We start from the raw sequence: 13,795 nt of genomic DNA, 5'->3' as shown, positions 1-13,795 counted from the left end.
TTACCTTCACCTAAACGAGAGATTTTTTAGTGTGACCGTTATACAGGATGATACATCACGTGTCATTAAATAAATAATGAGATATGTGTGTTAAAAAATTAATAACTTTAAAAATAAAAAATTTCACTACTTACATAAAAACACATGATGTGTCACCTTTATTCTCGTCACAATTAAAAATTTCTCCGGCTAAGCAAAAGAGAGCCACATCAAATTCCCCACCCACATCCAAAGAGAGAATTGAGTTTATGAGCCATGGGTGCGTGATCACTCAGGCCTCAACAAAGTTTTATCTCTCTTTGCCTCTCTGTTTTTCTCCAAATATTTTATTACCTCCACCGCACTCCCTTACAGTGCTTCCACTCTTCCCCCTTATATACCATCCCTCCTCCTTTCTCTCCCCCTAAAACCTCCCCACCCCCTCCCTCCCTCCCTCCCTCCCTCCCTTCCTCTCTCTCTCTCTCTCTCTCTCTCTCTCTCTCTCTCGCTTAAGTTTTTCTTCATAAACACAAACACATTAGTGCCGAATTACATCAAAGGGTATTTGGAGGATATTATTTGCATTGGGGTGGTCGTTTTTTCCGGGGGCAAGAATGACAATGAGCAACAACGTCACTCACGGGCAGTTCGGTGACACCACACTGACCAAAGTCTTCGTCGGAGGGCTGGCGTGGGAGACTCCCAAAGAGGCCCTGAGGGCGCACTTCGAAAAGTACGGCGAGATCTTCGAGGCCGTCATCATCTCCGACAAACTCACCGGCCGATCCAAGGGCTACGGTTTCGTGAGTCTTCAATTTTTCTTTCTCTTTTGGCAACTTTGATGGTAATATGATTGTGGTGGTGATCGGTGGTTTTTAATGATGTTTTTCTATAATGTAACGCGTAGGTAACCTTCAAGGAGCCGGAGGCGGCTAAGAAGGCTTGTGAGGATGCGACGCCGGTCATCAACGGCCGCCGTGCCAACTGCAACCTCGCTTCCCTCGGGGCTCGCCGCCCTAGGTCCGCGTCAAACACCACCCCTCCTCCTCAGCGAGGTATATATATTACAATCTACAATATCTGATACATTATCGATATTCACTAAGGTGGGATTTTCATCTGACATTGCATCTAAATGATTATTATGAAGGATCCAACGGTGGGGGAGCGAGGTCCATGTCACCTGCACCTGCACCTGCAAATCACGTGCAGTGGTACTACCCAGCACCAACAGGGACTCCGACGACCACCCCATTCCACCACCAGCATCACCAGGCCGTTCCATTTTATGGGTATTTACCAATATTTCCACGCCATTAATTCCCCATTTTATTTTTGGTACGTCTGTTAAATAATTCAAACAATTAAAGGAAATAAAATGATTTTATTTTCTCTCTTTTCAGCTACTCCCCCACATACATTGCTCCTGATATGAGTTACCCTCATGTAAGTAATGTGTTTTCCGACTTCAATCTTCTGGTCGTGTTTTCTATGTATTTATGTCTAAAACTACGTTGCAGAAAAGGAAGTCAAACTTAAGTGCAAGCATCGAGCATAATATCATGATTAACTGATCTAAATTACGTTTATGTTTGTGACTTAAAACTAAATGGAATTATTTGAGGGGTCAATGTGATTTGATACTTGTTCTTCGTATGACAATGGTGAATTTGCAGAAGGTGGGCTACACAGGTCGAGCTTACATGAACGGGCACTACTCTGCTCAAGTGTACCCAGCACAGCCTATGGTGGGACACAACACTTTGATGCCAATGTATCCTCTCTACCATTACCACCATCACCACCAATCACATACAATGGGCTTACCTGCTCACATCTACTCGCCAACCACGGCCGGACACGTGGCCACAGTCCCAACCATCATGTCCAAACCAGCATCCATTGCTCCTAACACAGGTAGATAGATGGTTGATGCACTGATTTTATGGTGTACTTGCTCACATGCTAACATGTTCAACCTAGTCAATGTCCCCAAATGGGAACGTGGAAAAAAATAATTGCCAACTCTCATTTTGGTGAACTCACGTGGCTTGAACATGGTTATTGGACTTTTGTTCGTATTTAAATCCAAATAATTTTTCAATTGTCAAGATTTAGCGTTTTAGATACTTCAAGAATGAAGTAATTTTCACACTCGCATTTTTTCTTTCTGCATCACATCCAGTTTAGTATACTGAAACAAAGAAAATAGTGCATGAAGGAAAAAAAGAAAGTATGAAATCACTATCTGGTTTAGCTAGTGTACGTGATGTATTGATGTGAAGGTAAAAGTGTCAAGCATGAATGAAAGGAGAAACTTTGAAAGAACTTATAAGAGGTTTAACTATATCTCATATTACCAATTAGTTTTATGATCGACTCTCAACAATTTTTTATATTATCAAAGGGGGTTGGCCCACGTGTGAACCCGACAACCACACATAATCCTCGTCGCACAAATCGTGCTGCCCATTTATTTGGCTTCAAAATTCGCCCATGTTAAGGAAGCTTGTGTCACCTCAACTTTCTTGACGTGATACTAGTTTAAAATGTTATATAAGGCTCAAAACATGGTAAACAAGACAAGTTTTGGCTATTGATTCATTTATATCTTATTGGTATGAAACATTTTAGCGTTCACGTACTATATTATGAACATATGATTATGTTAAATACACAATATAATATAAATGGATTGATAACATCACGTAACAGTGTTACAACAAGACCGAAGTTATTTGTTTTTGGTGTCTGTTTTCATTCCAAGTTGGCATTTTTCTTCATTAAATCCAAGTAGATATTGTAGATTCCATATATTGTAGTAGTTTAAGGCAATTAATTAATTAAATTTATTTTGTATGAATAGATATAAACTGATTGCTAGAGAAACAGTGTGCTTGGCTGTGGAATAGCAGGTGCAGTTGGCAGAGAAGAGGACGAGAGCTTTAAGAAAGTAAAGGGCATGCACTGCACTACTCATTCAAATTAGTTGGCAAAATAACAAAAGGGGGAACGTGGTGGCTGCACAGAGCAACATTATTATCTCTGATCTGTTGTAGCTCTTTCTTTCCAATTAATTTATTTTTATTTATTTAATTTTTAATTAATTCCATAAGTGTTCTTAATTAATTTAGGTGTTTCTGATAAACTGTTGTAGCTCTTTCTTTCCAATTTATTTATTTTTATTTATTTAATTTTTAATTAATTCCATAAGTGTTCTTAATTAATTTAGGTGTTTCTGATAAATTCTTTCATTCTCCTCTCTCTCTCTCTCACTCTCTAACATATCCATCTCAGCTTGAGCTGTGAACCCTTCGACAAAAACAATGTAACAGAGAAGTCATTGTATGCATGTTCTCTCGATTGCCCACATCTTGTGGGTTGCTTTTCATGGCTTCATTCGACTTTTTCTGCATAAACTCGCTCTTTCGCACTTAAATCTTATGCCCGCGGAGTACACATCTCTTTGTGTTTACAACGCTGGTTGCGTTATCGTTGTTACATACATAAAATATAATGTTCCAGATTGTAGGATAAATTCTTTGCTCGGGCACTCGCACAACATAAGAAGTTATTCGATATTTAAACATGTTCAAGCCAATACAATTTCTATTTATGTTTTGGGCTGATTTGAGTTGAGTTGCAGAGTATGCAGACATAAAGAGTAAAATCAATTAGTTACAGATGTGATACCAACTCAGGGTTACAGATGTGATACCAACTCAGGGTCACCAATTACTGAGTGTATACCGCTTCCACTCTATCTATCTCGTTGTATGACTTATCACTTTTGACTTTTCTATTTTGAACGTTCATAACGTCTTCAATACTCAACGAAATCAAGTGATTCATAAACGAAAATCATACTTCTCGACGAGACAAAGAGAATGGTACCTTTTTTGACGGCTAACTCGCCGTGGTTTGGCCGGAAAACGACTCGAAAGTGGCTGTCTTGGTCTTGAGTTAGCCACTTTCGAACCGTTTTCCAGCCAAAACATAGCAAGTTAGGTGTTGAAAAAGATACCATTCTCTTTGCCTCGTCGAGAAGTATGATTTTCGTTTTTGAATCACTTGATTTCGTTGAGTATTGAAGAAGTTATGAACGTTTAAAGTTTACCCATTTTTCAAGTTTTCACTCGGACTAGTCAACTTTGAGGCTATTTTCCAGCAATCTCCGGTAACCATTGGGCTTCGAAATAGGTATATTCGTATTCCACACTTCCCTATCTTTATTTTGATATATTATGGGTCGAATTTGGTTAATAAACGATTGAGTTACGAAGCTTTGAAAATTGCCTAAACGTCCAGGACACTTAACGGAGTTTTTAACAGAATGACCAAAATGATGGATGATGGACAATCTCAGAGACCACATTTATCGATTTGGAATCTTAAAGACCAAAGTGATGAGTCATGCAAATCTCAGGAATCATTTTGGCGATTTACCGAATTTTATTTTTTATGATTTTTATTCAGCAATCATTATTCTTTTCCACCAATTTTTTTTATATCCGTCGGTGTTGAAAATCATCTCATGGAAAAATTTGATGCTCATGGTTTGTTGATTCAATAGGGTTGGAATGAAATGTTTGAATGAAATCAATAAACAAAATGAAATAAAACTCATTAAATGTGTGGCACAATTCTAAGTCATTAGATTTCTCTCGAGTGGTCGAGGAAATGAGATCCACCTCCTATACTGAACTCTTTTAAATTGAAGTCATTGGAAATAATCAAAAATTAAAATGGAATAAAATTTTAATCAACTTAAACCGTGTAAGGTGATTATGAATTTAAACTATATTTTGTAAATCATATAATATAATTATTAATATTAAATTATTAGTATTAACTAACATGTTTATTTTCTACTGATAACACGTAATGATTTGCCTTAATTTACCTTATTTCACAGTTAACAAAATTCGACTATTTACCGCTATATCTGGTTTGAATAAATAGTTTAAAACATCACCCGTAAAACCAAATTGTTGGGCCTCTATGTGCAATTTTATTTTTAATATTTCTGGATCTCCCAAAAGTACACTTCCCTTGTACCCAAAATCGCGAAACCCATTCTCTCTCCTCTCTCTCTCTCTCTCTCTCTCTCTCTCTCTCTCCCCTTCCTAAACCCACAAGCCTCAAGGCTTTAATCTTGTTCGGAAGATCTGGAGGTAAACGCACAAAATCACTAACCTTCGAGCTTTAAACTTTCAAATTATGTTGCCTTCATATATTCGTTGCTTTAATTTTCTCGATTGCATGCTTAGCTCAGTTTTGTGATTAGGGTTTTTCAAATTTTCAAATTTTTTGGTAATTTTTGGAAGTAAAAAATGAAAAGAAGTTAAAGTTGATGGTTTTGGAAAATTCCCAGATAAAATCTCTCAATGGATGAGCAAAAGGATATGGATTTTGCATTGGGTAGTGGGTCAGAGTCCACTGTGAGTGTGAGCGGACATGTGGCTGGTGAAACCCTAGCTGGGGCTGAGGCTTGTGTGAGTGAGGGTCAGGTTGAGGGGTCTTTTGGGGAGGATGTTGGTGACGATGAAGGCGGTGATTGTGAGGGGGATGATATAATGGTGGAGGTTCTGGGTTCTAATGTCTATGTTGGTGGAGTTTGCACTAATGGGGATGGGGGCGATGAGGGGGTGGGACGTGATGAGTCGGTTGAGGTTGATATGGGGTCGGAGGGAAATGTGAGATCTTCCGGAGGAGATGGTGGTAAAGTGGGTGAGCTGGATTCGGTGGCTGCAGACATTAGTTCAACAGTTATAGAAACCCAGGTTGTTCATTTTGAGGAAGCTGAGATGGTTGTGAGGCAGGATGTGGATTCAGAGGAAGTTAATGTTTCGGATGAAAAAGCACAGGATGCCACAGCAGAAAATGGACTTGGGGGTTCCTTGATTGAACCTGTAGGTAGTGAAACACAAGTTGTCGTCAGTGAAGTAGTGAGGGAAAGTGTAGAAGTTTCCGCGGGTGGATTGGTGGAGGTTGTGGAACATGAAAAGAAGTTGGTTGTTGGTGAGGTTGATGCACTCAATGATTTGAAGGCACAAAAAGCTGGTGTTTCAGATGATGAAGTATGGAATCCTGGAATTGAAAAAGCTACAGTGACTGTTAATGAAGAAGGTAATCCCAAACCCTCAAGTGAACAAAGCCAAGTTTCTGCTGGTGGTGATGATGTTGCCGGGGTGGACAATGTAGATATTCTGACTTCCAAAGTTGCAGGTAAGGAAACTGGTAAAACTAATGAAAATTCGAGTAATCCAGTAGAAGAACAGCTGGTTAAGATTGAGCCAGTAGGTGGTAGCACCCATAGTGGCAGCAATGTACCTGAAAATTCAGTGTCTTCTCCTATGCCGCCTCAAGTAGTTCTTGGAAGTGACACGGGAGCAACAGGTGCACAAGATTCGGAAAAAAGCCAGTTCTTGAAACCTGAAGAGAGTGTAGAGGACATGGTTCATGATATTGCTTTGGTTTCAACTACCTTATCTCTGCCTGCTCAAGTAATTCCTGGAGGTGTAGTTTCAGTAACAGATGGAAGGGGCCTTTTGAATTCTGAAAAAGAACTGCACATGAAGCCTGAAGAGAGTATAGGCAAGAACACGTTCCATGATACTGTGCTGGTTGAATCAAATACAGAGCAAGAGATGGAAAAGGACAGCCACGGTAATGGTGCTGAACAGGTTGGCGTGGATGGAGCAGATCAATCCCTGGAGTCTGAAAAGTGTTTAGAAAAGTCTGCGACTGCTTATGTTGCTCCAATTCATCCCGATATGGAAGCAGAGGAAGTCAATGAACAAGTGAGTGATGCTGAGGGTGTATTAAATGGAGGGGAACAGATAGAAGATGAAAGGGATATTACTCCCATGGACACTGAGGAGGTTTTGGATTCTGTGACTGCAGCTGAGACCAATGTTGTGCATGAGGTAGGAGTTAAAGAACAATTTACTGATGCTGTGCTAGATGGTTTACACGGAGGGCAATACATGGAAGGTGAAAAAGAAGCCACTGATGCTGAACAACCAAAAGCGGGTGAAGAGGACATTCTTAAACAAGAAGCTATCGAAGGAAGCTCAGAAATTGTGCCTCAACCGAGATATGAGCTGCCACCAGAAAATCATGTGTTCTCTGCATCTGATTTAGTTTGGGGTAAAGTGAAGAGCCATCCATGGTGGCCTGGACAGATATTTGATTATACAGTTGCATCTGAGAAGGCAATGAAATATCACAAAAAAGATTGCTTTTTGGTAGCATATTTTGGGGACCGTACGTTTGCTTGGAATGAACCATCTAGTTTAAGGCCTTTTCGATCTTACTTTTCCCAGTCAGAAAAGCAAGGTAATTCAGAAGCGTTCCAGAATGCTGTCAATTGTGCACTGGAAGAAGTTTCGAGACGTGTTGGATTGGGGCTAGCATGCTCTTGCATACCAAAAGAAGTCTATGAGAAGATGAGGTTCCAGAAAGTTGAAAATGCTGGGATCTGCCAAGAATCCAGTAGAAGAGATGAAGTGGATGAATCGGCAAGTGCCAGTTCTCTTGAATGTAATAAATTACTGGAATACATAAAAGCTTTATCACGGTTTCCGTCTGGTAACAGTGACCGATTAGAAGTTGTGATAGCTAAGGCTCATATGTTAGCATTTTATCGCTTGAAGGGTTACTACAACTTGCCAAAATTCCAATCTTGTGGAGATATATTGGAAAACAAAGATGAAAGGATTGAGCATACAACTCCTAATGGTAAGGATGTTAAAGGTACTTTCTCTGGCCCCGACATTATTACGTATTCTCACAAGCGTAAACATAATTTAAGAGGTGGCGTGTATTCTAAGGTAAAAGAAAGAAGCCTGTCGGAATTAATGGACGGCGGCCTAGATTCTCTAGACGGCGGTGATTGGTTGGATGGGAACGAAACTGATGGTTTGGTCTCACCATCCTCTGGCAAGAGACGGAAGGGTTTTGAGTATCATGTTGATGACGATGGAAGGAAAGTTACCGTTGCAAAAGTTTCTAATACCACACCTGCCCCAAAGCAGTCTTTTAAGATTGGTGAATGTATCCAGAGAGTTGCAAGCCAACTTACAGGGTCTCCTATTGTGAAGTCCAACAGTGACAGACCTGCTGGGGATGGATCTGCTGTTGCCTTCCAGAGTTCTGGTGATGTCCATAGAGGGAAAACAATTGATGGAACAGAGTACTCATCGCTAGATGAATTACTGTCACAACTTCAGTCGGCAGCAGAAGATCCGCGGAAGGATTACCATAGCTTGAAAACTGTTGTTAATTTCTTCTGTGATTTTAGGAATTCGGTAGCTGTAGGTCAGCTTCCTGGGATGGAGCATGTAGCTGTGGACAAAGTTGGTGGTAGAAAGAGGAAGTCAAATTCTGCATTTGGGTTGCCGGAAACTTTTGAATTTGATGATATGAATGATACTTATTGGACAGACAGGGTAATCCAAAATGGCGCTGAAGAGCAAACACCTCGAAGGGGCAGGAAGGTTAATTATCAACCTGTTGTTCTTGCCCAACCAGAAAAATCCCCTCAAGAGGGTCGCAGGCCATACACCAGGAAGCGGTATTCCCAAACCGTTAATGTTTTGCCGCCAGAGAAACCTGTTGGCTATGTGGATGAGAATGCCCCAACAGAACTTGTTATGAACTTCACTGAGGTGAATTCTGTTCCCTCAGAAATAAAGCTAAATAGAATGTTTAGGCGCTTTGGACCTCTGAAGGAAGCTGAAACAGAAGTTGATAGGGAGAGCAGTCGTGCTAGAGTTGTTTTCAAGAAATGTTCTGATGCAGAGGTAGCTATTGATAGTGCGGGAAAATTCAAAATCTTCGGATCAATACCTGTAAACTACCAGCTCAATTATACTCCATCTCAGCTCAACTATACTCCGTCTATCCAATTTAGCATTTCTCCCAGTGCCACAACCCATGATCAGGAGATGCAACTTGTTCTTTCCTCCCATGATCAAGAGATGCACCTTGATCTCTCCGCCCACGACCAAATGCAACTTGATCTTTCCACCCACGACCATATGCAACTGGATATGCAACTTGATCTTTCCTCCCATGACCAGATGCACCTTGATCTCTCCACCTTCGATAACCTGTGAAGTTGTCAGGTAATGATGGACCTGGATTAAATTTCATTGCACTGATCTTTGAAATTCTGCTTAAGCTTGCTTAGCTGCAAACTTTCAACTAGGTTTGTAGCATTTAAAGGTTTTATTTCTTTAAAAATGAAAACAAAAAACTATAGGAAGTGAACAGATTCACGGGTTTGGGGAATTAGGAATTAACAAAGGCCTTCTTACGCCCTGGTTGGTGTCAAATGGTTACGTGTGCAGAGTTTCTTTTTTCATTTTCTTTTGTTTGGTGGGGGAGGTGAAATTTAAAGAATGACATTGTGTCCTGAGTTTCTGTAGTTGTTTCCAAATCTATACTTGGTATTGGTCTTACTTTTATGTGCCCTGGCACTTGGACCGCCCTGGCACTTGGACCGATGTATGGGAATGAGGTTTTACCCCATGTCGCATAAAGAATAATGAGCAGATTTTACTCTATATCCTTCTTTGATAGTATGCAATTATATGATGTATTCTTCAATTTCCGATTTTTCACAACTTTGGTTTTGTAGTCTTCTAGCTGGTATCATTTTGTTTCAATAGTTAACTTTTCTTTTACATGTTTTATTGCAGGGAGAGTAAATGCTGAAGAAGAAAAAAGAGAGAGCAATCATAGCGTGCAGGTATATATGCCCTGGGAAGCCCTAGGACGAGCGCAGCTGAATCGGCTGCTGAAGGAGGTAACCAGACCGTGTATTCATCTGGTTGTCGTGAATTTAATGTGTGCCAAGGTTCTCGCTGTTTTCTAGTCACGAAGATGCCTGTTTTTTGCTTCCTTCTGTGCTCTTATGCATGTTAGGGTTCTTAGTTTGAACGTATAGCAGAGGTCGCTGATCCTTCCTTGATGGCTGCAATTGTGGCATCATTTTGTATCGATGAATAGGGCCAAAAGATCATGTATGATTGTGCATTATCCCTTGTTGAATAACGGTGACCGATAAATTTTGCGAAAACCATGCTGATTGCCGGAGGGTTCTGAGGGTCGTTTTGGCGCTCGGAAACTTGGGAGTTCCAAATATTGTGTTGGAATTCTAAGTTTAAAGCTTGGGGGAAAAAGTAGCATGCTTTTGCAATGTGATGTGTGTGTGATCCATGTATGTGTGCGCCTTCTCTTCCCGTGGTTGCAAAGCAGGAGATGCACAAAGTCCATTCACACTTCATTCCCATCCGTCGGTATAATGTTACCATCGTGGAGGTTTTTCTCCGGTGCTGGTTAAATCTTGGTTGATGTGAGTGAATTGTCCGGCAAGATTTATGGCCGACTTGTGGTGGCTGTCGTGCGTTTTTGTTTCGTGGGCTGGTATTTTACCCAGGTGGGTGATGGATCTGTCTACAATCTATCCAGATGGACCACCTGGTGTTTTGAGTTAAAATACGGACTAATCCTCATGCTGTTTTAGTATCATGTGAGGCGGTAGCATATTTTTGTTGCTTGTTGAAGGACATAAATATTCATGATCCAACAAAAACTAAAATAACCTCATCCACCATAGAATTAAGTTAGGTACTCACACGTGTTCTTGCATCAAAGTTATGCATTCAATCTAACTATCTTGTTCTTTAGATTTAATGGACTTGTTTTGACCCCTAAATTCTTGATTGTTCTTTTAGCTAGGGGTGGTTCGGTGTGGGATACCATACCGAAACTAGTATTCCGAATCCCAAACCAAAATTTTTTGGGATGGGAATTTGAAGACCAATCCCAAACCAAATTTTCGGGAATCTTAAAATATTTTGGAGATTTCGGGACAAATCGGGAATCCTAAAATTTAAATATGAAATTTTGATTTGTTGTTCAAATATATAATTCAAGAACACATTCATGAACTAGGAATGTTAGTTCATTCACACTACCATTTAATCTAAAACTAGCATGTCTGACTGTTTTTATCAGAGTCAAAATTCAAATTAATTAAACCCTTTTTGCAATCTGTTGAGAGACAAAAGAATCAAGCCTTCTGAAATCATCAGTCATGGCAACATCAATAATAAATCCAAATGAATATCAAACAGAACATGAAAAATATGTAAGGTGTAAGGCATTCCAGGTTACGTAGCATGAATTAGAAACTACTAGCATCAATTATAAAAGAATAATATATATAATATATATGTATAAATATATATATATATATAATAATTAATATTATATATTTTCGGTTCGGTATGGGATTCCCGAAATATCGAGAAGCCAATCCCAAATCATGTACCGAAATTTTGGGATCGGTTCGGGATAGCATCCCAAAAATTTCAGGAATTTCGGTTTGGGAAATTTTTGGTTTGGGATTGGGATTTTTTCGGTTTGATTTGGGATTTTCGGGAATTTTTTCCACACCTACTTTTAGCCTTCTCAGCATAGCCTTTTGCTAAATTTGAGAGATATTTTCAATGAATCAGCTCGCTTAGGCTTTGTGAATCACATTGTTCAGTTATAGGGTGTGCCATCACTATTGTACCTCATTGGGATGCACGTTTCACTTCCAAGTCTAGTGAACCCTTCTTGAAGACCATGGTTACTAAGTTGTCATGTACCACATTTCATTCTCGGACTGTTGGACAAATTGAACGAACTATCTAGACCTTGGAGGACGTGTTGTGTTCATTCGTTCTGTGGTTTCAGCATGATTAGAAGTTGCACCAATCTCTATTGGAGTTGTTTACGACAACAATTATTATTTCTAGTTTAGGTATGACTCTATTTGGGACATTGTATAAGAGATTCTACAAGCAACACTTGTTAGACAAAAGAGTTTTGTGAACTGGTATTTGAAGGATTGAAATTATGATGAGGGAAAATGTGTGCTTCAGATGATGTTGCCTTGGAGTTAGACAAAATGGTGATTTTGCACCCTTGGGAAGTTACTACTTGTTTATTGAGACAACAATGTGTTGTCGATATTGTGGGTTGCAGACTGTAATATCGATGGCTTATTCGTTGAGTTCGCTAAGCAAGTAGGCAAGTAGGCAGTATACGTGAAGTGAAATAGAACATGAGTTATGTTGAGGAGCCAGTGGCGATTGTTGATCGACAGGATGAAGTGCTGAGAAAAAAGGTCATTTCGTTGGTAAAGGTGTTGTGAAGGAACCATGCAGTTGAGGATGTGGGAAACAGAAGAACTGATGAGAAGTCAATATCCGTACCTGTTTACTTAAGGTAGTAAATTTTAGGGATGAAATTCTCTTAAGGGGGTAGATTGTGATACCTTATCCTTAATTTAACATTTTTGAATTATTAAATAGTGTGAATTTACCAAAATGCCTTTGAGGCATGAATGTTGACTTTCTTTGACCATCTCGTCAAAACGCGTATGACTAATTTTCTTAGTTTATCCTTAGTGTACTCATTGCCATAAATGCGTGGGCATGAACGGATTCGAGTTTGGAGTTATAACGAAGATTTTACGTTACGAAACGTCAAACGTTTTTCGGATATTTCACGTTTCGTCTCTTGTGACCTTAATTTGTGAGCCAATGGGACCCATTTTGGATCATTGTCCCTTTGTTCCTCCCCCTACCCATGAGTCTCCCTTCTTTTTTTTCTGATTTCTATCAAAACACTCTATCTCTCTTTACAAATTCTCTCCCCCACCTTTTGGCCCTCTTGTTTCTTTCTCAAACCAGCCCTCCCCGAAGGCACCACAAGCAACAACAAGCAGACCACAACAAACCACAACAACTAGACTACACCACCATATTCCCTTGTAGTCCCAAAGAGTTCTTGAACCAGAAAATAGAAGAAAAACCATTCGAATACTCCCTCCCTGAGTTGCACTATGCAAGGAACTTCTTCGACGAATTCTCGCCATTTCCGACAAAGGAACACGAAAAAGCTCAAAGAAACTAATTGTGCAAATCTGGAATTTTCAGGCCGTGGTCATTTGGCCATCTTTCAGGCCATATTTTAGTCAACTTTGGTCACCACTTGGTATGAATCTCTTCTCCACATTCCTAACTACATTTTAACTTTTGAATCACTCGATTTGGACTTACATTGAGCTCGAAATGGGCTCTCGAAGTTGGGGGAAAAATCTGGGATTTTTCTAGAAAATCATAGGGCGGTGTGTGGGCACACGTGGAGGCTGCCTTGGCCGGTGCGTGGAACACACGTACCTCCAAAGGAGGTATTGTGGACAGTGGCACCGACGACTTTCTGGCGGCCTATCTCCACCGGAGGTATTGTGGCCGCCGCCCCATAGTGTTCCCCCGGGGGCGGGGGGAACCCGAGGACCTCTCTTAGGTTTTTCGACGTCTTGAATTCGTTTACGACATCTGTTTTCCCAAATTCAATCGTTTTAGTAGAGTTTTATTACTTGGTCCCTTTATATGCTTAGGTGTGTTTGTTAGTGGTGTTTCTGTCCCTTCTAGTTTGAACGGATTTTCAACGACGGAATACTGTGAGTGGACACCTTCCAAAATGCATGTTTTAATTGCTAGAAATGCATACATGAAAAGCACGATCTTATGACTACGTTTTGCGAAACGTTTATGAGTAAATCGGATTTACGCGTTTTATGAAATATCATGCTTTATCGAATTTACGTTACTAAGATATCTGATGAGTATGATTTATGATATGATGTTTGAGCTATTGAGCTTCGATGAGATATATTTTGGAAAGATTATGTTTATGATTTTTTGTGCTTACGTAGTGGACACTCATTTATGTATGCCTTTGGGTGGGT

At 40.0% G+C, this 13,795-nt stretch overlaps 2 protein-coding genes across 3 annotated transcripts; both read left to right on the top strand.

The window, feature by feature from the left end:
* Nucleotides 1–242: 242 nt before the first annotated feature.
* On the top strand, nt 243–3,173 carry LOC103406285 (probable RNA-binding protein ARP1). Of its 2 annotated transcripts, none has more exons than XM_029100552.2 (6): nt 243–782; nt 887–1,034; nt 1,130–1,271; nt 1,383–1,425; nt 1,656–1,896; nt 2,872–3,173. In XM_029100552.2, exons 1-6 carry the CDS (start codon nt 594–596, stop codon nt 2,889–2,891), a joined length of 783 nt encoding a protein of 260 aa, XP_028956385.1. In that variant the 5' UTR covers nt 243–593; the 3' UTR covers nt 2,892–3,173. The 2 variants fall into 2 exon arrangements, with proteins under 2 accessions (XP_028956385.1, XP_028956388.1); XM_029100555.2 differs by having other exon boundaries at nt 2,846–3,173.
* Nucleotides 3,174–4,999: 1,826 nt separating this feature from the next.
* LOC103432529 (uncharacterized) lies at nt 5,000–10,129 on the top strand. The gene is made up of 3 exons (XM_008370726.4): nt 5,000–5,153; nt 5,354–9,110; nt 9,687–10,129. The coding sequence occupies exon 2, from the start codon at nt 5,367–5,369 to the stop codon at nt 9,099–9,101; it is 3,735 nt and encodes a 1,244-aa protein (XP_008368948.2). The 5' UTR covers nt 5,000–5,153; nt 5,354–5,366; the 3' UTR covers nt 9,102–9,110; nt 9,687–10,129.
* Nucleotides 10,130–13,795: the final 3,666 nt, after the last annotated feature.

Source organism: Malus domestica, chromosome 01 (genome assembly GCF_042453785.1).
Source record: "Malus domestica chromosome 01, GDT2T_hap1".
Taxonomy (NCBI): domain Eukaryota; kingdom Viridiplantae; phylum Streptophyta; class Magnoliopsida; order Rosales; family Rosaceae; genus Malus; species Malus domestica.
The sequence above is the reverse complement of the archived record's forward strand: the minus strand, read 5'-3'. Positions and strand labels throughout refer to the sequence as shown.

Excerpts from the sequence above, each read along its gene's own strand:
- LOC103432529 (XM_008370726.4), top strand. The coding sequence starts at position 5,367 with ATGGATGAGCAAAAGGATATGGATTTTGCATTGGGTAGTGGGTCAGAG.
- LOC103406285 (XM_029100552.2), top strand. The coding sequence starts at position 594 with ATGACAATGAGCAACAACGTCACTCACGGGCAGTTCGGTGACACCACA. Across the intron at positions 783-886 it reads GATCCAAGGGCTACGGTTTC|GTAACCTTCAAGGAGCCGGA; the intron begins GTGAGTCTTCAA and ends TGTAACGCGTAG. Across the intron at positions 1,035-1,129 it reads CACCCCTCCTCCTCAGCGAG|GATCCAACGGTGGGGGAGCG; the intron begins GTATATATATTA and ends ATTATTATGAAG.